Source organism: Juglans microcarpa x Juglans regia, chromosome 6D (assembly GCF_004785595.1).
Source record: "Juglans microcarpa x Juglans regia isolate MS1-56 chromosome 6D, Jm3101_v1.0, whole genome shotgun sequence".
NCBI classification, from domain to species: domain Eukaryota; kingdom Viridiplantae; phylum Streptophyta; class Magnoliopsida; order Fagales; family Juglandaceae; genus Juglans; species Juglans microcarpa x Juglans regia.
Genome location: NC_054604.1, coordinates 12,768,523 through 12,790,193, shown reverse-complemented (window position 1 = coordinate 12,790,193; position 21,671 = coordinate 12,768,523). Strand labels below are relative to the sequence as shown.

Genomic DNA, 21,671 nt, shown 5'->3' with positions numbered 1-21,671 from the left:
TCTGTTATGGGTTTTGGTTGTTCTTTATTAGTGTATCTACTTATTGGTGCCTCAAGGAGTGCAAATAAGAGTTGGTGGATATAAGAAGAAACTAAAAACTAAAGAGAGTTGGAGTTGAAGAGAATAACCCGAGAGCTTGAGCTTGTTGGTTGATCTTCTGTTGTTTCTATTTTATTTTCTGCTGTGTAGTTCACTAGAGGTAACTACTATATATTGTGGTGACTGAGATACTTTTGAGGTAGTCTTAAAACAAGGTAAATCAGTGACTAAAGTGGTGAGACTTGAGAGGAAGGAAGATTGAATATTTTCCTTGCTATTGCAACAAGATTTTCTGCACTTGTTTGGAGTAATCTATGGTTGTTCACATCAGTTTAAGCTTGAGAAGATGGCTCACGAGTACACACTGATTTCTCCTGGTTTGATATATAAATTGGAGGTTTATACCTAATAAACAAAAACCACATAAACACATTCTCAAACCAATACAATCGTCATGTTTCACAATTTTCCAACCTCCACAATCCCAACACTTTACATGGCATCTGACCACTTCACAAACTATACAATTATCCCATCACTTCACACAATACAACCATATCACAAACTTCACATTTACTCCCATAACTTCACTCTACACACAACTACATCACAAACTACATCATTCACAGTTCACAACATTGAGAACATTTCACAATTCACACGACAGTAGTACAAAGTTCACAATTCCATCAGCAATTATTTCAAGGTCAACCCATAGAACCACTTATAGCGTTAATGAGGGAATTTCTGAATGACTGAGGCGTCTTGAACTCTGCTGCTAGCCGCCGGCATTCCTGTCAGCGAGTGACGCACTGCTCAAACAGTTGGTGGTGTGGGTGACTCAGGTAGAGGATGAGAAATAGTGTGTGTGTGTGTGTGCGCGTGTTATGTTCCCTGTGGCTGTCCAAGGTTGTGGAAACAAGCAATGATGGAGGGACTATGGGGGAGGCTAGCCATGGACAGTGGTGTTGTGCTGAGAAGTAGAGACCATAGTGGCCGGTTTCGATTGGTGGCCAGGAAACTCATGAAAGGGTGGCTTATGGTGGTTGTTGATTGAGCTGCATTATTGCATATTTTATACATTTAAAACCAACATGTTTTTAATTGTTTTATTATTTTATTATTGATTTTAGATGAAAAATGGTTAAGAGGCATAAATCCAAGTTGTGATTTAAATTGATTAATAGCATAATCTATGCTTAATTTTATAACTTGAGATTTAATTGGACAATATTTATTCACATGCACAACACATTTTTAATATTTTATTATTCATTTTTTGTCAAATTTTACGTTTATCTTTAATTAATTATTTGTTTTTGTCTAGTTTTGTTTTTGTTTCTTTAATTATTTATTTATTTTTTTTATCTAGTTTTATTTTTATTTTATTTTATATTTTTTATCTAACTTTTCATTTTTTTTGTTTTACAGCACCATTTAAACGACATGTCGTTTTCCCTAAACATAAAACTATTTGTCGTTTAGCTTTGCAAATGAAATCTGCCTCCTTGAAAACGATATGTCGTTTTACTCTACTGTCAAGATTCATTTTTTCGAAACGACATATCGTTTTGGTCGTCTTCAACCTTCAGCACCATATCATCCAGCAGCACAACCGTGAGTTTCCATGCAACCTCCAGCCACTCTTCCGCATGTCCACCTTACACCATAATGCTCCTCCACAGAAACACCAAGAGCCACGCCCAGCCACAGTTGGGCCACCACCATGCACGGCCAAGAACCGTTCGACGCACACAGAACCTCCATGCACGGCCACCACCCGCTGCCGATCTGCACTGCATCCCAGCCTCCTCCTGCGCACGTCATCCTTTCGCCACCACTGCACCTCAACTCTGCCATGTGAAGCAGAAACCTTCACCCATGACCGCAACGTGAGCCACCGAGAGTAACCCAACGCTGCACTGCTCCTTCACACCGTAACGTCTCCTCCATTCAAACTTTCACGCGCAGCCGACAGCTTCCTCACGTACAACCTGCACCTTCGTGCCCAGTCCACGCACGTGAAGCCTCCAAGCATGCCAACGCCATTGCTCTGCGGTGATGGTGTTTCTCTGGAAACAAAAAGAAGAGAAACGAAACAAAAGAAACAAGAAAAAAAAAATAAAGAAGAAATGCGGACGCACACTGGGGAAGTTTTCGACAAGATGCAGAAATGAAGAAAAGAAAATGCTGGGGCAGAAATTCACAATGGAACCCACACGCGAGAAACAAAAGAAGAAAAAATGAAAATAGTTGCTTTCGGTTTGGAGGCACGAGAGGACACGAAGAATTTCGGTGGAAAAGCTGGCCATTTTGTTTGGACTTGAAGACAAGGGCAAAACAACAGTTATTTGAAGCCTATGAAAGGCTTGTAAACCAACGAAGTTGGCAGTTAGTTTTTTGGTGAGTAGTTAGTTTTGTGTAATCTAGAGTGATTTCATTTTTCAGTTTGAAGTGAGTTGAGAGTTTTTAAGTCAGTTTTTATTTTTCTTCAAGTGAGCTTTTGGTGATCAGTTTTAGTCTTACGGTTCTTGAGTGAATTTCATTTTCAGAAGTCAGAGTGAATTTTCGGTCTTGGGTTTGTTTAGTGATTGAATTTTTAGTCAGTTTTAGCCTTACAATTCCTGTTCTTATTTAATTTCAGTTTAATGTCATTTATTTTTATGGCACTTTTAATTAATTCCTACAATTTAAATTAATGCCATTTAATTTCCTCGCACTTTTAATTTCCCGCAATTTAAATTACCGTCATTTAATTTCCTTGCACTTTTAATTTCCTGCAATTTAAATTTATGTCATTTAATTTCCTTGCACCTTTAATTTATGTTCATTAAATTACTGTTATTTATTTTTCCCACACCTTTAATTCTTACAATTTAAATTAATGTCATTTAATTTTCTTGCTCATTTAAATTTCAGCAATTTTAATTTAGTGTCTTACATTTTAATTTCTTACTTTTCATCTCTACATTAAAAAAAAAAAAAAATCCAACAACATGAATCTAGTCCATGACTACTGCCATTTTCATTTCCATTGCACTCGTCCATTCATTGTATATATCATCACTCTTATTTTTATTTTCTTATTGTAAAGATTTTTACCATTTTACACAAGCTTGATGTTTAAGAACTTTCCTTGAAAAAAAGATTTAGAAATTTATTCCTAATTATTACACGACACTCTCCTACACTTGCGATAGTCTTTGTGCTACTCATTTTCGATTGAGTCAGTTGCTCTCTGTTTGGTGATTTGGTCGTGTGTGTAGGGAGGGGAAAAGGGTTGCTGTGTACATTCTAACGTCCCCTTACAAGATGGAGAGTGTATATCAATAACTCCCATCTTTAGCAAAAGGGAATTGAACAATGGAGAATGGAGAGACTTTGTGAGAATATTGGCTATCTGAGAATTGGAAGGAGTATAGGCAGTAGAGATGATGCCTTCTTGAATTTTATCACGAATTAGATGACAATCTAATTCTATATGTTTGGTTCGTTCATGGAAAATGGGATTGGCTACAATGTGTAAGGCGGATTTGCTATCACAATGAAGAACAACAGGTTGAGTGTGAGAGATTGTAAGATCAGCAAGAAGGTATTTTAACCAGACAATCTCACATGATGTGGTTGCCATTAATCGATACTCTTCTTCAGCTGAACTTCATGAAATGATTGTTTGTTTCTTAGATTTCCAGGATATGAGTGACTTGTCAAGAAACACACAATAACCAGTGGTGGACCTCCTTGTATTTGGGCAAGATGCCCAATCCGAATCACAATAGGCAGTGATTTGGCAAGATGATGAAGCAGCAAAGAATAAGCCTTGACTTGGAGACTTCTTAACATATCTTAGTACCTTGTATGCAGCTTGAAGATGAGGAACACGAGGTGCTGCCATATATTGGCTAAGTAAAGTTATTGAGTATGATAAATCAGGTCGAGTTATGGTTAGATTGAGAAGTTTTTCAACCAATCTTCTATACTCAGCTGGATCATGAAGTAACTTAACTTCCCTTCATCTTTGGAAAGTTTGAGATTTGGATCCATAGGAATCAAACTAGGTTTGCAGGCAAGCAAACCAGAATCATGCAAAATGTCCAAGGCATATTTGCGTTGGCATACTTGGATACAAGTAGAGTTTCGAGCCACTTCCAAGCCTAGGAAATACTTGAGGGAACCGAGATCTTTAACGTTGAATTTGGTATCCAAGAAACTCTTGATTGCTGAAACTTCTTGAAGATCATTAGAAGCCACAAGAATATCACCAACATATACAAGCAATGCTATAAAAGAGTTGCCAATTCCTTTGGTAAAGAGACTGTCATTAGCCCGTGATTGAGTGAAACCAAAGTTGATCAAAGAGGAGGAAAATTTGGCATACCATTGTTGAGAGGCCTGTTTAAGGCCATATAAAACTTTTTTGCAATTTGCAAACTTTGTTTTGGCCTTGAACCAAATATCCAGGAGGCATTTTCTTATATAGACTTCTTCTTCTTCTAATTCCCCATGTAGAAAAGCGTTGTTGACATCAAATTGATAGAGGGTCCACCCTTTGATGGCAACAATAGCTAGAAAAGTTTTCACTATTACAAGTTTGACAACCGGGCAAAAGGTTTCATGGTAGTCAAGTCCCTCTTGTTGAGTGTATCATTTGGCAACTAAGTGTGCCTTATGTCTCTCCACAGTCCCATTTGAGTGATATTTGATTCGGTAAATCCATTTAGAACCAATAGTCGTTGTACCAATAGGTAGATCAACAATGTCCCAAGTGTTGTTCATCTCTAAAGCACTAATTTCAGTATCCATAGCTTTGTGTCATTCCACAAAGTTCACAGCTTGGGTATAAGAAGATGGTTCAGAATGTCTAAGGATGGAGGTGGCAAATGCAACATGTGTTGGTGACAATTTATCATGTGATAAAATTGAAGATAAAGGGTAAGAACAAGTGTTATGTGAATTACCTTTAGGCTTGGAGCTAGACAGTGAAGGAGAAGTCACATTGGCTTGTTGACAATAGTAATCCTACAGGTAAGATGGTTGTTTCTTTGGTCTATTTGATTGACAAGGAGGAGGCTGAATGCATGAAGAAATGTACATTGGGAGATGAAAATGAGTAGGTGATGAAAGTGGTGTATGTGCTAGTGGTTGAGGTGATGAATGGATATGTGATGATCCGTCTGTTGCTGCTAGTATTGGGCTTGGTGAATTGTTGTTTGGTGAAGATGTAGTATCAGAACCAAGTAAAGGAAATAATTGTGAGTGTGTTGATGGAGGTGTAAGATAAGTTTGAATGGAGTGCTGATTTTTATATGGAAAAATATGCTCATAAAAAATTACATCTCTTGAGTGAAAAATGGAATGAGTTTCTAAGTCCAGTAATTTGTATCCTTTGATTCCAAAGGGATATCCCAGTAGGAGACATTTTCGAGCACGAGAATCAAATTTTTGGCGATTATGTTTTAAGGTGGAGGCATAGCATAGACAACCAAAAATTTTCAAGTGAGTATAGTTGGTTTAGTGCTGAAGAGAAGTTGATATGGTGTTTGATTTTGCAAATTGGTAGATAGGGTTTGGTTAATAAGATAAGCGGCAGTCATCACACAGTCATTCCAATATGAAATAGGAATTCCATATTGGAATTTTAAGACACGGGCAACATTTAGTATGTGTTGGTGTTTGCATTCTACAACCTCATTTTGTTGGGGGCTTTCAACACAACTCTTTTGATGAATGATTCATTTGTCCATATAGAATTTTGTCATGGCAAATTTAGCTCCATTGTCGGATTAAATGACTTTAATTTTTGTTTGAAACTGAGTCTCTACAAGGGAACAAAAGGATTTTAGAAGAATTTTGGTTTGAGACTTGTTATGCATTAAAAACAGCCAAGTTGCTCGTGAGAAGTCATCGACAATTGTTAGAAAATATTTGGAGCTATCATATGATGTTTGGGAACATGGGCCCCATATATCACAATGAATAATGTCAAAAGGTTTCTGTGCTCGAGTCTCACTAACTGGAAAAGGTAGTTTATGATGTTTGGAGAGATGACAAACAGAACAAGGCACACTTGCATTGATAAAATTCAGATGTGGTAAGTCTTTTTGTAATAATGAAAGCCAAGAATCAGATAGGTGACCCATCCTAAAATGCCATAAATTATGATCATTTTGAGGATGAGAAATAGAAGCAGAAATGAGAGGTTTGTTACAAGATAAAGCATTAAAAGTAGTAACAAGGGTTGTTCAAGTGTTGTTATCAAGGTGAGATGATATAAGCCATTGTGAGCTTCACCCTTCCCAATCGTGCTCCAAGAGGAAAGGTCCTGCACAAAACACTCATTAGTGAAAAAGATAAAACAACAAGAAATTTCTTGAGTAAGTTTTCGAGCTGAAAGAAGGTTAAAAGTAAAGGATGGGATGTGCAAGACTTCCTTGATGATGATAGTATCACTGAGTTGGACAGTGCCTTTATGTGTCACTTTGGCTTGTTATCATTTGGTAATTTGACTGTGAAAGATACTTTGAGGGGTGGGGATGTATAGATGGAGGTGCAACAGATCATATGATCAGTTGCACCTGTGTCTATAATCCAAGGAATGGTGGTAGAACTTGCACGATTAAAAAATGAAAAACAAGAAGTGTTACCAGTCACGGTGGATGCCGAGGGACAAGATGGTGTGTTGATGTTCGGAACTTGATTAGCAGCAGGTTGTGGAGTTTGTGATTGAAGCAAAGCTACAAGATGTTGATATTGTTCTTTAGTGAGAACACTCTGATAAGGTTCACTGATCTGATCTTGTTGTGAGAGGCTGACTTGGTTTGCAAATGAGTCAGGTCCTTTGGTTCGATTGGAGAGCTTGTGGCCTGGTGGATAGCCATGAAGATTATAGCATCTTTCAATAGTATGGCCAGCAAGATTACAGTGGGTACAAACATGTTTCTCTAGATGTGGGTTAGCTTTGAAACATTTATCGAAAGAGTGGGCAGGAATTTTGCAATGGCTACAGAAGGGTTTATCTCTCTTTTGGGAACCAAAATATTTTGGGGGATCTCGGGTATTTGAGAAATGAGTCATTGAGGGTAAAGCAAGTGTATTATTCAAATAGGAATTATCTGAGATTTGTTTATGCTTTTCTTCTTGTTGAACAAGAGCGTAAACTTCACTCGAGCTGGGTGTTGGTTTGATCAGAATAACTTGGGCTTTGATGTTGGTGAAAGAATCATGGAGTCCCATGAGGAACTTCATCATCCAATCACGCTGCTGGTTTGCAAGAACAGCTTTCATGGCTCCACAAGTACAAGAGGGATGGATTCAAAGTTAACAAGTTCATCAAGTAGACCCTTCAATTTTGAAAAATAGAGGCTGACTGAATCATTACCTTGAGTAAGAGAGTGAATGGATTGTTTCAATTCATAAATTCTAGGTCCATTATTTTGTGCAAAGCGTTGCTCCAACTCAAGCCATAGGGCATGAGCTATCTCAACATACACAACATTATTCTTAATTTCGAGGGACATAGCATTTTGGAGCCAAGTCACAACCATGTCATTACATTCAAGCCATGGTTCCAACAATTTATTTGGAGAGGTGGGTTCACGAAGGGTTCCATCAATGAACCCTAATTTCTTCTTGATTCGAAGGGAGCGACGAATGGTGATAGCCCAGGAATGGTAGTTCTCAGCAGTGAGAAGGTGGTTTGTGAGTAAAGTTGCAGGACCATCATTTGGGTTAAGGAAGTATGGGCTATAAGGGTCTTTAGGATTGGTATTGGGTGGAGGGTTTGTATTTTCTAAAGCCATTATGGCTCTGGTGCCATGTCAGTTTTGAATGAAAGCAGAAAAATAACAGAGTAAATGAAGCAGAGGAAGAAGATATAGAAAATACTTTTTGTATATTTTTGATAGACGCCTGTGTTACAATATAGTAATACATGTACATATATACATTGCAAAAAAGAAATAAAAGAATCTGATCCTAACAAACTCTAGTACAGAAAATCATAACAGAATAACAACTCATCCGTTTGGATTTAATCTAGAAACTTTTCTTGATTCCACATTCTGTTGATGAGGTACAACTGAGCTGTGAAGGCCCGTGTCTTGCATTGCTGATGTGTTTTGATGCTGTGTACATTCTAACAAAGCTTCATGGTGGAGGCTAGATGTGAGGCCTAGGTGGTGCGGTGTCTACCTGGGCTAGGTGCACTATATTGGTGGTTCACGGCTTGCAACCGAGCTTGGGAGGGCCTCCTGAACAGGGAGAGGGGATCAGTCCCGGTGGTCTTCTTTCCTTCCTGGTGGCTCACGGTGGTAGTAGCTGGTAGCTGACAGTATGCGTGGCAGTTGAAAGATGAGAAAAATAGAGAGGGAGAGGGAGAGAGATGTTAAGGCTGGTTGTCTCACAGTGGAGCTTGTGGTGGCGTTGGAACATTGAGGCGGTTTTGGCTTTAGTGTCTGCTGTCGTGCATAGGGTGGTTGGCGTGGTGGAATCTGTGGTCGTGCTGCGTCATGATTGAGAACATGAGGCAGGTGGAGAAGAGAGATCGGTAGGGGGGGAGAGAGAGAGAGCTGTGGGATGAGGGTGAGCCTAAGAGGGAGGAGAGGTTGTTGTCGACGAGGCGCGATGATGGAGGTGGTGCTGTCAATGGCAGCGATGCTAGCTTGCAATAAGGTGTGTTGGGGGCCATGGGAAGGTGACAGTGAAGGGAGGGAGGGAGAAAGAAGAAGACAAATTAGGGTTTTTGGGCAAACTAATCCTAGCCCTACATTTAGGCCTAACTTTAATCCAAGGCTGGAGATTAAACATAGAGTAACATAAAGGAAATACTACAAAAAATAGAAAGGGAAGGAAAATAAACTAAATGCAAAGATACAACTTTTTATTCTTGACCCAAATAAATAAATTTTTTAACATAAATTCAATTGATGAATTTAATAAATAATTCTAAAGAAATAAATTCTTTTAAATAAAATGAATTGTTAAAATTATATTATTTTCGTGGTTTCAAATATTAAAGAGGCTTACTTAAAAATTAGATTTGGTTCAAAACACTAGATACTTGGCTCATTCAAAAATTAGGATATTTTTTATACTTGGCTCATTTAAAAATCATCTGCTAGATTTAAAATAAATATTTAATATTTAAAACATTTAGACAAGGCTTGTGACCAATCTGAGAAGCGTTTTGTCACAATAATCGACTTACAAAGGGTTAGAAAATGCAATGCAAGAACTGTTAGGAAAATTGTCTGAAACTCTCACTCGAGTTCTCTCCAAACAAGTAAATGAAAATGACCAAACGGTGAGGGAAATGCATGGGGCGTCCTTTATAGGAAGAGAGGGTTGATGGGGGATGGTTGAGTGACCTCTTAATGGGGATTTTATAGCCAAAATAGTGGGCAAAACCATAGACTACTCAGCCCATGGTATTGAGTGTTGCAGCCGAGAGGGGTGGGGCAGTTTTGGGGTGGTTTTCTGGCCTCTCATCCATGCACTATTTGAGCTAACATGTCAGCAATAGGACTGCCTTGGGTGGTGGGGGAAACTTCCTTAAGAAGTGCCTAATTGAATAGGCCTCACTTTATTAAAAGGGATTTGGTTTAGGGTTTCGATTTTGTTCAAGTCCAATTCTAAATTTTTCTTGACGCAATAAAATTAACAAGGTATAAAAGAATAAACAGTTTTGCTTTGGAGCGGATTTGTTATTCTATTGAGAGTAACGGACACCAATAGCATATAGACACGTAAGCACTCCACATAATAAGCTCCCGAGCTGTATCACAGGAGATCTAGAGAAAAAGAACCCTACATTTTGTGGATGAGCCACTGCAGTTTTCTCTCTCTCAGCTCACTCCCAAGACTTCTTCTCCACAGATGTTAGAATTTTTTCTTCCCACCACCATCAACCATTTCGCCATCGTTGGGGCCACTCTTCTATTTGCTTACTAAAAAATGGTAGGAAACGAAACCATTACATAAAAGGGACACCTTTCGTATTAATTCATTCCTGTGGATTTGGGTTAATGATGAACTGAGGTTGGTTGAAAATTAAGGGTTTTCTCTACTAAGCTTGCCACTACCTTCAAATCCAAAATCAAAGTTTTCTAGGACTTAGGCTTTGCACTCAACAACATTGCCAAGATTGTACCACGGTAATCTGTGGATTCTTACTCAGAGTGCTAGTAATCAGATTAGACCTTTGATGTTGGTGTTGAAGAGTATTATGGCTTCCAATGAAGACATCGTTAGGGTCTTAAAGTCTTTAGGGTGATTTTTGAAGCATGATTTGGATAAGACTGTGATGCCTGATATTGGATTTCTGAAGCATTGTGAAATTAGTTATTCATGGATCGTTAAATGTTTGTCTAATTTCATGAGATTGTTTATGCATAAGCCGAAGAGCATTTAGGCTTTCGTTAAAATGGTTGAGAACAAAAGAGGGATTTGACCTTTGGAGGTGGTGGATCTTGATGTCTAGAGGGTCGCCGCTCGAAGTCCCGTCATTGGTTGAGATGTTCACCACACCAATTATGGTCTTTGGCTTCTAGGGTCACGGGTTTGAGGGGCTTAGGAGAAAGGGTCGGATCTGGGAGGGTGGTCTGGGCGTTGGTGGTCATCACTATTCGTGGTCATCGTCGTTCAATGAGGGAAGAAAGGTGGCTCTTGCAAGTCCTTGGGGTTGGAAGAGGAGGGGGTGTTTGGGCGGTATCCAATGTTTTGTGGTTGAAGATAAGTTTTCTAGGAGGTCTACGTGGCAATATCTCGTTAGAGGCTATTTTTTAAGCATCATCGGAATAGCTTGTTCGAAGATTTTCTCAAGAATAAATGAGGGTGTAAGAGTATGGATTTGAGTGGTTGATAGCATGTGGAAGTCATTTAATCAAGTAATTATTCACTTAAGCAAAAATTGAGTGGTTTAGGGTTTGGAGAAACCATTTAGGGTTTCAGTTTCCTCCGTGGATTTGGGGTTTCAATTGGATCTCAATGGTTTGGAGTCACTAGAGTTGAAATCCTTTTTTGGTTCATATAGTGTTTGATTGGATGAAATAGTATTTGGCCTAGGTGGCATGATCACATGACTTGATTTGCCTTTCATTCCTTCACATTCTCATCTCATGGTTCCTCCTAATGAGTGTCCTACACTATTCACCAAGTGTGGGTAGGATCTTTTCAAGTGTCCAAAAAAACTCCCCAAGGCTGTTTTAGACAATCCACATAGCAATCTGAACCAAGTGCTATCCCGGGTGTTACTATTCACCAAAAAATTACCAAATTCATTATTTCACTATAAGATTCTAAATAATCATACAAGTATAGTGATACAATTTGTTTTGCAAAATTTGATTCCTAAATGTCTCAATTAAATAAAAAGGCACTCACAATTACTATTTATCTTGAAAACGGGAAATGTATTATTGTACTGTAAAATCCTAAATATTGATCTGAGTCTAATGGTGCAATTTTTTTTTGCCAACTTATACCCCTAAGTGCCTTAAATAAATAAAAGACACATCTGTCATCATAGCGGGTAGGAAATTGACTATACTGACAGATTAAAACATAAACGATGCCTCGATTCGTGAAATCTTTTCGACGTTCCTAAGGTCTAAAAAAATTCTTTCAATGAATTTCTAGTAGGTTGTTACAGGAAGTATGTGAAAGTTGTAATGATTAAATTAAAAAGTTGATAATATGAGATTGAAAAATATAGTAATATTAAAGCAATAAAATATCTGAAAATATCTGATAATACCTTGTTATACAAAAAAGACCTTAACTTAATGTGCTTCACCATCTCGATATGAAAAAATTGCTTACAACTATATGTTGTGTCAAAAATTGCTAAAGTAGTGTGACAATCGCTCCTTTTTCTCTCAATTGGTCACGAGTCTCGCTTTTGTGTGTTAAATCTCGAAGTCGTGTTTTAAATATTGTAAATGATTTTTAAATGGGACCCAGTGTTTTAAAGTCTTTGAAATATTTTAAATGTCCAAAATTATTTTTAAGAGGGGTATTTTAAGTATTATTGGACCAAGCCTACTTTTAAAGTAAGCCACTTTATATTTGAAGCCCCGATAATAATATAGGTTTGGAAAATCATTTTATTGAAATGATTTTATTTCTTTAAGAATATTATTGAATATTCATTATTCTATTTATGTTAAAAACTCTATTTACTTAGATAGTTGTATTTCTTTTAAAGACATTTAGTGAATTTTATCATTTTATTTTATGATGAAAAATATTAATTTGGGACTAAGAAAAAAAAGTGGGATTTTAAATTAAATCCCATTGCATTTCTATTTTATTTCCTTACTATATAGTTAATTATTTTATATTTAAATCTCCACCCTTAGATTAAATTATAAACCCTAGGATGTAGGGCTAGGATTAGAACCCCTAAAGAAAACCCAAATTTCTTCACTTTTTTCCTTCCCTCTCTCTCCTCCTCTCCCTCCAACCGACGCCCCCTCCCCCAATTCCTTCTTTTCCTCTCGGCGTCTTCGTGGCGACTCAGCCCTAACTGCCACCGCTTGTCGACAGCATCACCCCTCCACTGTCACCCCACGCCGAACCCTCCACCTCCAACTGGCTCTCTCTCTTCCTCCCCAAATCAGCCTTATAGCCCTCTCTCTCTCTCTTCTCCCTTCGATTTCCCTCCTCCATGCCACCACCGCACCGCCCCGTAAGTAGCCCCTTCAACGAGCCTCGCCAGCCAGCTGAACCCCCCTTCCTCTCCTCTCCGTAGCTCTTCCTCTCCCTCCTAATCTCTCGTTTCTCCCTTGGGTTCTCCATCGCCGCTACAGCTCCACTCTGGCCTTAGCCTAGCACCGCCACGGGCCACTCCTCCATGCCATGGTGCCCCCACTGCTCCACCCTAGCATCCCCACGCCTCTCTCTCCCTCTCTCCCTCACGAATCTATCGTGATTTGGTGCGCCACCTCCAGCCACGACCACCCAAGGTCGGCCCCATGACTTAGCCCAAGCACCACCGTGCCCAACCAATCGAGGCCTTGCCTTCCTCTCTTTTCCCCTTCGGCCTCAAGCACCCATGCACACCCCCACCACCGTACACTGCCAAACTAGACAGGGACCACCCCTCTCCACCTTCTGTCGGCACCACGAAGCCATCCAAACCCTAGCCACCCCAAACAGCCCTATCTTAGGGTCACGACAATGACCATCGCGCCTTAACCGGCCCCTCCTTGCACGTGCATAGCCGCCACCACAGGACCTTACCAGACAGCAAGCAACGCAGTGGGTCAGCCCCGACGCATGGTATAATCTCTCTCCCTTTATCTCAACAATTTAATTATTGTGAAACTTGATTGTATTGTGGACTATTCTATTGTTGTGAAGTGTGCGGTGTTGTGAACTGTGTGATGTAGTTGTCAAGTAATGGGATATGTGAAGTGTGTGTTGTTGTGAAGTGTTGGGAACTGTGAACGGTGTTGTGGTGTAGTTGCGATGTGACTGTGTTGTTTGAAGTGACGGGCATCACTGTGTAGTTGTGTTATGTCTGTAAGTAGTGTGAAGTGACGGAGTTGTGTAGTTTTGATGTAGTGGTGGTATGGCATAATGTTATGAAGTGACAGGGATTAAGCGTGGAGTTGTGATGTGATGGTTTTGTGCGCATAGATGTGATCAATACGCAGTTTGCATGATGGTCAAATGCCATGTGAGGTGATGGGATCACTGTACAGTTTGGGGTTGCGAACTATGTAAAGTGATTGGATGCGGTGTAGTTTGGAAGTGGTTGTAAGCTATGTGACGTGAATGGATGTGTAGTTATGAATAGGGGTATGTTGTGTAAAGTGTTGGGTTAAGCTAAGTAGTTGGACAAGTTGTATGGGTTTGACTTGGAGGTTAGTATCGGAGTATGGAGTTTGTTTACAGAAGCAGATATTAGTGAATTATATGTTGATCTTACGTGATAAAGGGGGTAGGGTACATGTGTAATGTGATTGGACACATGGGCCAGATAGATTTATCATATGTAATGGATAATCTGTCTTAAGCATGAGTACACGATGTTTAAGCCTCAAAGTTGGCTTAAAGTTGTGTATTATGCTTGGTTAAAATTACGGTGAAGTATTTGGTTAGGTTATGCATGAATGGAGGAAGGAATGTGTGTATTGATTAGGATTAGGTTGTATAACTTGGTTGGTCTGAATTATGCATTGGAAGTGATGGTTTGGTAGGAAAAGTGTGATGAAGGTGATGATATGTCTAAGCCTTTAAGGTGAATCAAGGAGGTTCACCTTGAAGGATAAGAACGTTAAGTAGGAGGCTATGTGTTTGAAAGGTAACCTCAAGTGGGTCATAAGTTACGACCCTGAGATTGAAGAAACATGATAAAGGAAAGCATAGAAGATGAACTGGGATGAAATCATGAAAGAGTATGTCTGGATGAAGGAAGTCCAAGTCGAAAATAGTTTATTTATTTTCTAAATTTAAGTTATGCAATTGAGGAAATGAATAAGGTGAGGTTATGTATGCATGTAGGTTGCCATCTGACACGCACATGAATGGACTGCATGAAATGTAAATAGCATGGAGTCCATGTAAGTATTATGTTCATACTTTTATAGAGTTTTCTAAATGATATGAAATAAAAAAAAAAAAAAAAAGTTTCTCTTTATGATGCTTTATGAAATGAAATGAAGTTTTATGAAAGCATGCTAAGTATAAGTATTTAAAGGTATATATATGTATGGCCTTCCTTGGCAGCCCTTATTTATGGACCCAAAAGTAATAGTTGTATGCATGTGAATGGATGCTATATGTAGTAACTACAGTCATTATTTTAAATGATGAAACGAAATGTTAAGGTTTATGCTCAATGCTTTTAAATGATATTTAAAGTGACGCGATAAAAGTGTATTTTTAATTAACGCGATGAAAGGGATTTTAAATAAGGCTATGAAATGATTTTAAATGATGCCATGGACTGATGTTTACGATGATGCTCATGTTTATGCTTTTGAAGGATGTTTTAAATGTTGACATTCAAGCTTATGTTTTAAATGATGTTTATGAAATGAATGGACTGATGAAATGAATGAAAATGAAAGGACTGAATGAATGAAAGGAAATGAATGTTTTAATGTATGAAAATACATAATGGTTATGACTGAATGAATGGATACCAAACGACTGAGCAGATTGCAATGTCGGGTAAGTAATACTGGCAGTGCACCCATTACTACCCCCTGACTGAAAGGGATTCTCAACTTGTAGCCACGGGAGGAATTCAGGTCCAAAAGACCGCTAACCCCAACACATGGAGTGTAATAGTGTGTACCGACCAGGGGAAAAGTGAAAAGAATGAATGAATGCATGTATACTTTAGTTTATTTATGAATGAAAGTACAAGGTGTGGGAAATGTTTTATGAAAGGAAAACATTTTTAAAGAAAAATCTCACCTTGTAATGTTTTAAATGAAATGAATGCTTATGTAAAGTATGTAGATGAATGTGAATGCATAACTGAAAACTTATATTAGTATATTTTGACTGTATGAGTTAATACTTACTGAATATTAACTCATGTTAGTTTTTATGTATGTCTAAGCCCCTCCGAAGTACAAAGTGAGGAAGAAGCGCCAAGACAAACATGGCCCAAGAGAAGAGTGATTAAAGCCTAGACAGGTTTTTATGTAATGTATGAAAGTCATATTTTTGTAAAAAGATTTTTAATTCAACTTACTGATTTCCGTTGCAACACTCTCTCTTATATTTATAAAGTAAGTTTTTATCTTACACTTATAATCTTTCATATCTTGGGAATGAAAGAGAAAAAGTTTTAAAAGGGTCAGAGTACTTCCCGTCTCATTTTCTAAAATTATTTTTTAAAGTCGCACCAAAAGGATGGGCGTTACAGGGTTGTAAAGTCAAATATTTATTATTTGTTGATAGGTGGATTCATCATTTTTTTAATCTCTCAATTTCAATAGCTATCGTAGGATGAGAATTGTCTAACAATGAATATCATTAAAACAAGACTTCGTAACAAAATGGATGATGAATTTCTTGCAAGTTTTTTAATTATTTATATTGAGAATAAATAACTAAAACTTTTAGCATTGAATATATATTAATAGATGATTGTTATTCTTTGTAACATCATCGGGTCCAACCATGATGGAAAGGATTGTGCCATATTGTGTTTTTTTATGATTCTTTCTAGTTATAAGACAATTTCCATCTATGAATTTTATTCTAGTCTTGTTTTGCAGTTATTCTAGAATTATTTTTATCTAACAGTATTCCTCCACTATCTCGCAAATAAGATAAAATCCTTAACCCACCAATGATCAAATTATGTGAGATTTTAAATTTTATGTTGCCTTGGAACCCTTACAACGTATTACATGTAACACCCCATCCATGTAATGTATTAGAGGACTTAGGGAACCTGTAAAGGACGTTTCCCACCATCGGTCATGATCATTAACTTGCAAATTGTTAAGCGGGTGGCACGGTGTGCCTGTGACACCTCTGATGCATAAGTCAGCAATAAGTTAGAGATAATAATTTAAGAATGCTCAATCAGATCATTTGAATGTTAGATGTTGCCCTAATATATAGGCATGGGGAATCTTGGATGAGTACTATAAATTGATTAACTTTGCATAATGCCTACCCATTAGAAGGTTTATCCCTGATGTATCGGAGTTATCTAATCACCACGTCATCCATATTCATAATTCGAGGTTTATCCATCCCTAATAATCAGGGTGGCTAGGGTCTGCGTTAAGCTACATGACTCATTTGAGTAGCTATCCTTATGGATGATGGGCCTTGGGCCCCCTAGTTTGGGTCATACCAATATTAACTCCCCAGTTATCCCGTTAATTTCTCTCGCATGTAAGCAAGGGGACTTCACCAATGAAGGAATTGTAAATATCTTACTTTAATCAGTCGAGGACGTTCGAGACCCTAGACTACCCCGCTGGGGATTTTAGACCTATGGATTACCCCGCTGGCCCATTTATTACTTTATTCACCATTTCCACTTATCAAGAAGCTGGAATTTTAAAGTTGGGAAACGTACATACGTTACCTAGTAATCGTCGCCACATTCTCTATCAGTCGCATCATTTAGTCAGGTAATGATGATTTGCAGTTATCACTTGCTATTCATTTTCCTACTCCTCATTTTTCATCTTCTTCTCAATTTCTTCCTTTCTTCTTTACATTCATGAGAACCCACTATCTTGACTTCATTATCTAGGACCCTAATCTCCCCAAGTTCTTCCTTTCCCTCTACTTCTTTGTCATCCTCATGGCCCAACGAAACACATCCCAAATCCCTACAGTCTCGGAGTCCTCTTCTACTAAAGACGTCCCATACTTCGATGGTTTTGGGTGGCACTCCACCCTCACTACTAGGGACTTGACGAATCTACGCAACACCTATGGGATCCTAGACTCAATACTCCTCGAACTCCCTCACCATGGCTGCGTTTATGAAGAAGGGTTTGCCAAAAAGGTTGCTCTTCTCGTTTGTGCCCTAACCCACAGTTTGTGATTTTCTTTTTGTCGCCCAGTACGCGACGTTCTTGATCTTCTTAGGCTAGTCCCTGCGCAACTTCATTCTCATGAGTGGTGGGTTTTTCTTTGTACTTGCATTGTGTTTCGCTTGGTTTTAGAACCCGCTAGGTAAGAATACCCAGATTTAACCACCCAAGAGTTCCTAGTGTTTTATTCTTTGAGGAGCTCTCAGGGCAACATTTGCAGCTTCCGGATTAGGAAGTAGCAGTTGGCCCATTTTGAGAGCTGTCATTCAAACGCCAAATAATGGATGAGGAAGTTTTTCTTGGGCTCTAGCATAGGTTGAGAATTTCCCAATTCAGAGGCTATGCACCGAGAATTCCCAATTAGAGCTACCTGGAGTAAAATTCCCGACGAGTAAGGCCTAATGGCGGATTTGGAACGTCTATCTAAACGAGAGCAATTCCGTGTCGACATGGTTACCGCTTGGGCGAGTGAGCATAAGGACGACCTTTGGATTGAGGATCTCTTGACACCTGCCAATATTGATCGTTTCTTGGTAATGCCTAACCATTCAAAGGTCAATGGTCGCCTCTTCCAAAACAAGGTAGTGGCGCCATCTCCCCCAATTAAACTTTCCTCAAAGTCTTCTCCAAAGGCTTCGTGGAAGCATTCTCGCCAGCCTACTACGAATACACCTTCTCTTACATTGAAAAAGGGGGGGGGGGGGCTGTAGGCACAGGTGTTGGCACCTCCCTTGTGGCTAACCGACCTCAGGGTACCCCACCTTCTACCCCAAATTACTCGCCAGCATGCACGCCTTCTCCAAGTCTTGACGATGTCTTGGACTTGATGGGTCAAGCCCTTTCTGACCTGGTGATCACTTTTGACTTTGATCTTCCTTCTCAACAGCTTGATTCGGCGCCTAGCCCCACCTTTGAATTTCCTACATTCGAAGCTTCTAATTTGCCAAGGGAAAGCGACGAGGTCAACGTGGATGTGGACACTGCCTTTTCATTGAGCCTTGCTGACCGGGAGACCCAAAAGGAAAATCAGAGCAGTGAAGATGGTGCCCTAGGCGACCATGGTGTCCAGGGCAGAGAGAAGGGTGGCGATGCTCCTATTTTTGAAGAAAATTAATAAGGGAGTGAAGGTAAAAGTTCAACTCCCCACTCTTTGCCCACGACCATATCTAGTTGGGTTTTATCTTTGTAGGGGGTCGGCAATTTGGCGGCCTAGATCATGGATGATCATGCTGACTTGGAGGATGAAGTTTGCTCTAGTCATGTCTTTTCTTTCCATGCCAAGAAGGAATTTGAGCGATGGAAGGTTAAGAGGATGGCTACTTGAGCAAGCGGATGGCTACGCGCACTCTTTGGTAGGTGACTTGGACATTCTTCGCGACAAGGTTCTCCACCTTCACAATGAACTCCGTCACGCCAGGGAGGTGAAGGCTTTGGACAACTTCTTGTTGAGACTGCTAGATTCGGAGCGTGATTATGCTAGAGCTCAGCTTTCCCTTGCCCAGGAGGAGGTAGAGTCAGAGCAGGGTCATGCTCGCTTAGAGCTCTTCACCCTCAAGAAGGAGCTAAACTATGTCCGCCAAGAGTTGTCCAGCTCGCAGCGGCACTACACTAAACTCGAGGAGGTGTTGCCGGCCTCGAAGGAAAGCAAGCGACAAGTTAATCTTGACCTCTATGAGGTGCACGACACTCTAGAGGACCTGACCAAACAGCACGGGGTGAGGTGAGAGACAAGCAAAACCTACAACAAGTAGAGGCGAATTATGAACCCTTGAAGATCGTTACATTATACCCAAATCACCCCAACGCAACAACATGGATTGGGACTAAAATTCCCCTAGAAGACCAAGAGGCCCTAAAGCGACTGTTAGTGGTGCACCGGGATGTATTCGCTTGGAGTCACAAAGATATGCTCGGGATTGACAACAACATTCCACTAAGTCATGTGGTTTGGCCTGAAGAATGCATGGGCAACCTACTAGAGGCTAGTCAACCAAATGTTTAAGAACCAAATAGGGCGGACCAAGGAAGTTTACGTGGATGACCTGTTAGTTTAAGGCAAAAAGCCCACCAACATCTGGCCGACCTAAGAGAAGCGTTCACAGTACTACAACAGTACAAGATGAAGCTAAATCTATCTAAGTGTGCATTTGTTGGAGTAGGGTTGGGTAAGTTTCTTGGGTTCATTGTGTCAGAAAGAGGAGTCGAAGCTCCCCTAGAAAAAAAAATGAAGCAATCATGAACATGAAGCTGCCAAAGAGCCTAAACGACATGTAATGGTTGGCAAGAAGAATAGCAACCTTGAACAGGTTCGTATCCAAATCTACGGACAAATGCCTCCCCTTCTTTAGGGTATTGCAGAAGGTACACCTCTGGATCGAGGAGCGTCATGAAGCTTTTTTATCGATGCAAAACTACAAGTGCACATTATCGTAGTTTTATAGTAAAGTGATGAGAAAAGTAACGTCCTCAAGGATTGGTAACTTACTTTTGAAAAATACCAAAATTATACTAATCTCTCAACTTTATTTAGAAAAGTCACTAAGATTTTTGTAATTGCAATTTAAAATAAAATCAATTCAAAGAAAATACTCAAAGGAAAAGAAAGATGTTGTTCGAAGATCAAATTAATGGGAAAGAAAACTTCTAGAAAATCGATTTTACCTAATCCCTCACTATACTTCACTCATCTAACTAATTGAATTTAATTCTCTCTGTTTGTTTGCAAATCTCCAATTCATCCAAAAACCTCTTTCGATAGTCAATTGAAAATTATTCGTGTTCATCATTTAACACAAGAGTATGCAAATTAATAGCGCAATAAAGCAATACGTCCAATGATTTTAATACTTCATAGGTTCATATAAGTCTTTCGATCTCTATATTTAACTATGCTGAAATATTCAAGATTTTTCCTATAATTCCCTATTTCGATAGCAAATCATAAGATCAAAATCATCTAATTAATGGCCAGTTAATTAGAAGTGAAAAGCACAGAATAAATCAAACAAACATGAAAGAGAATTACTTCAAATTAGCATAGAAAAGCAAGCATAGTTTGGAACTAGATTACATTGTTTTCTTATAATAAAGAAAATTTAGTTCATGCTAAAAATTAAATTTAACATAAACGAATTCACCATAATTTTCAGTTGAAAGTAAGAAAATCGAAACTCCCCGTCGTTCCCATTGACCTCAAATTTTTACTGTGCGTTGGTCTCCACTCGCATGTGGAGATGGGTCACATCTCTTTCGTGTCTAATTTCAAGCTTTTCACCTTTTTCTCTTCTTTCCAACGTCATCTCTTTTTTTCATTTTTTTTTAAATCATTAATGGTGGTAGGTAGAGTGAGATCATGAGCTGGGATCGGCTTTTGAGATTTTGCCGTTGAGCCTTTTTTTTTTCCCTGTCCTTCACGCATCAACTTCCATCGTCGCATCTTGAGGATTTTTCATTCCACTTCTTTTCAACGTCGTACGTTTTTCATTTTTAGTTTCAACTTGATCTTTATCCTCAAAACAGCTTCAATAACCAGCCCTCATATTTAGGTAAATCTTCATTTAAATGAGAGAGACCCTAGACAATAGGCTTCTAAAATTTGGATCTTTCTTTTCTTTAAATCTGAAACAAAATTTAAATGAAGACAATGGAGCCTAAAATCAATAAAATTAAATAAAATTGGACTAAAACTTAAATTTATGATAAAATATAGAAAATTATGCAAGTCATCAAACATCTCCAAACTTAAAACTTTCTTTGTCCTCAAGCAAAAGGAAAATAAAATAAACAATATAGACAATATCAACTAGACCCCATAGAAAAATCTCATCACTCACCAGGCCATGATCTGAATTTAGATTTCATCATTACTCTTTTAACATCAAAGATAGCAGAAAAATCAATAAAAAATTTAGCAATTTGTCAAGCAAGAGTTAAACGTTTACTTTAGCCTAAAGCTAAGACCTTGAGTGTGCGTGTGATATAGTCAATTCAACTTCAAACCACCTGCAAACTTAGATAAAAGTAGAACAACAGAAATCAGAAGAATTATTTCAAAACTTAACCCCATAAGTCCAATTTTTAGAAATCCTCTCCACTAATGTAGTCAACACT

At 38.8% G+C, this 21,671-nt stretch overlaps 1 protein-coding gene across 1 annotated transcript; it reads right to left on the bottom strand.

The window, feature by feature from the left end:
• Positions 1-7,319: 7,319 nt before the first annotated feature.
• Positions 7,320-7,838, bottom strand: LOC121235386. Its single transcript, XM_041131734.1, has one exon. It carries the CDS (start codon positions 7,836-7,838, stop codon positions 7,320-7,322), a length of 519 nt encoding a protein of 172 aa, XP_040987668.1.
• Between the last annotated feature and the right edge of the window lie 13,833 nt (positions 7,839-21,671).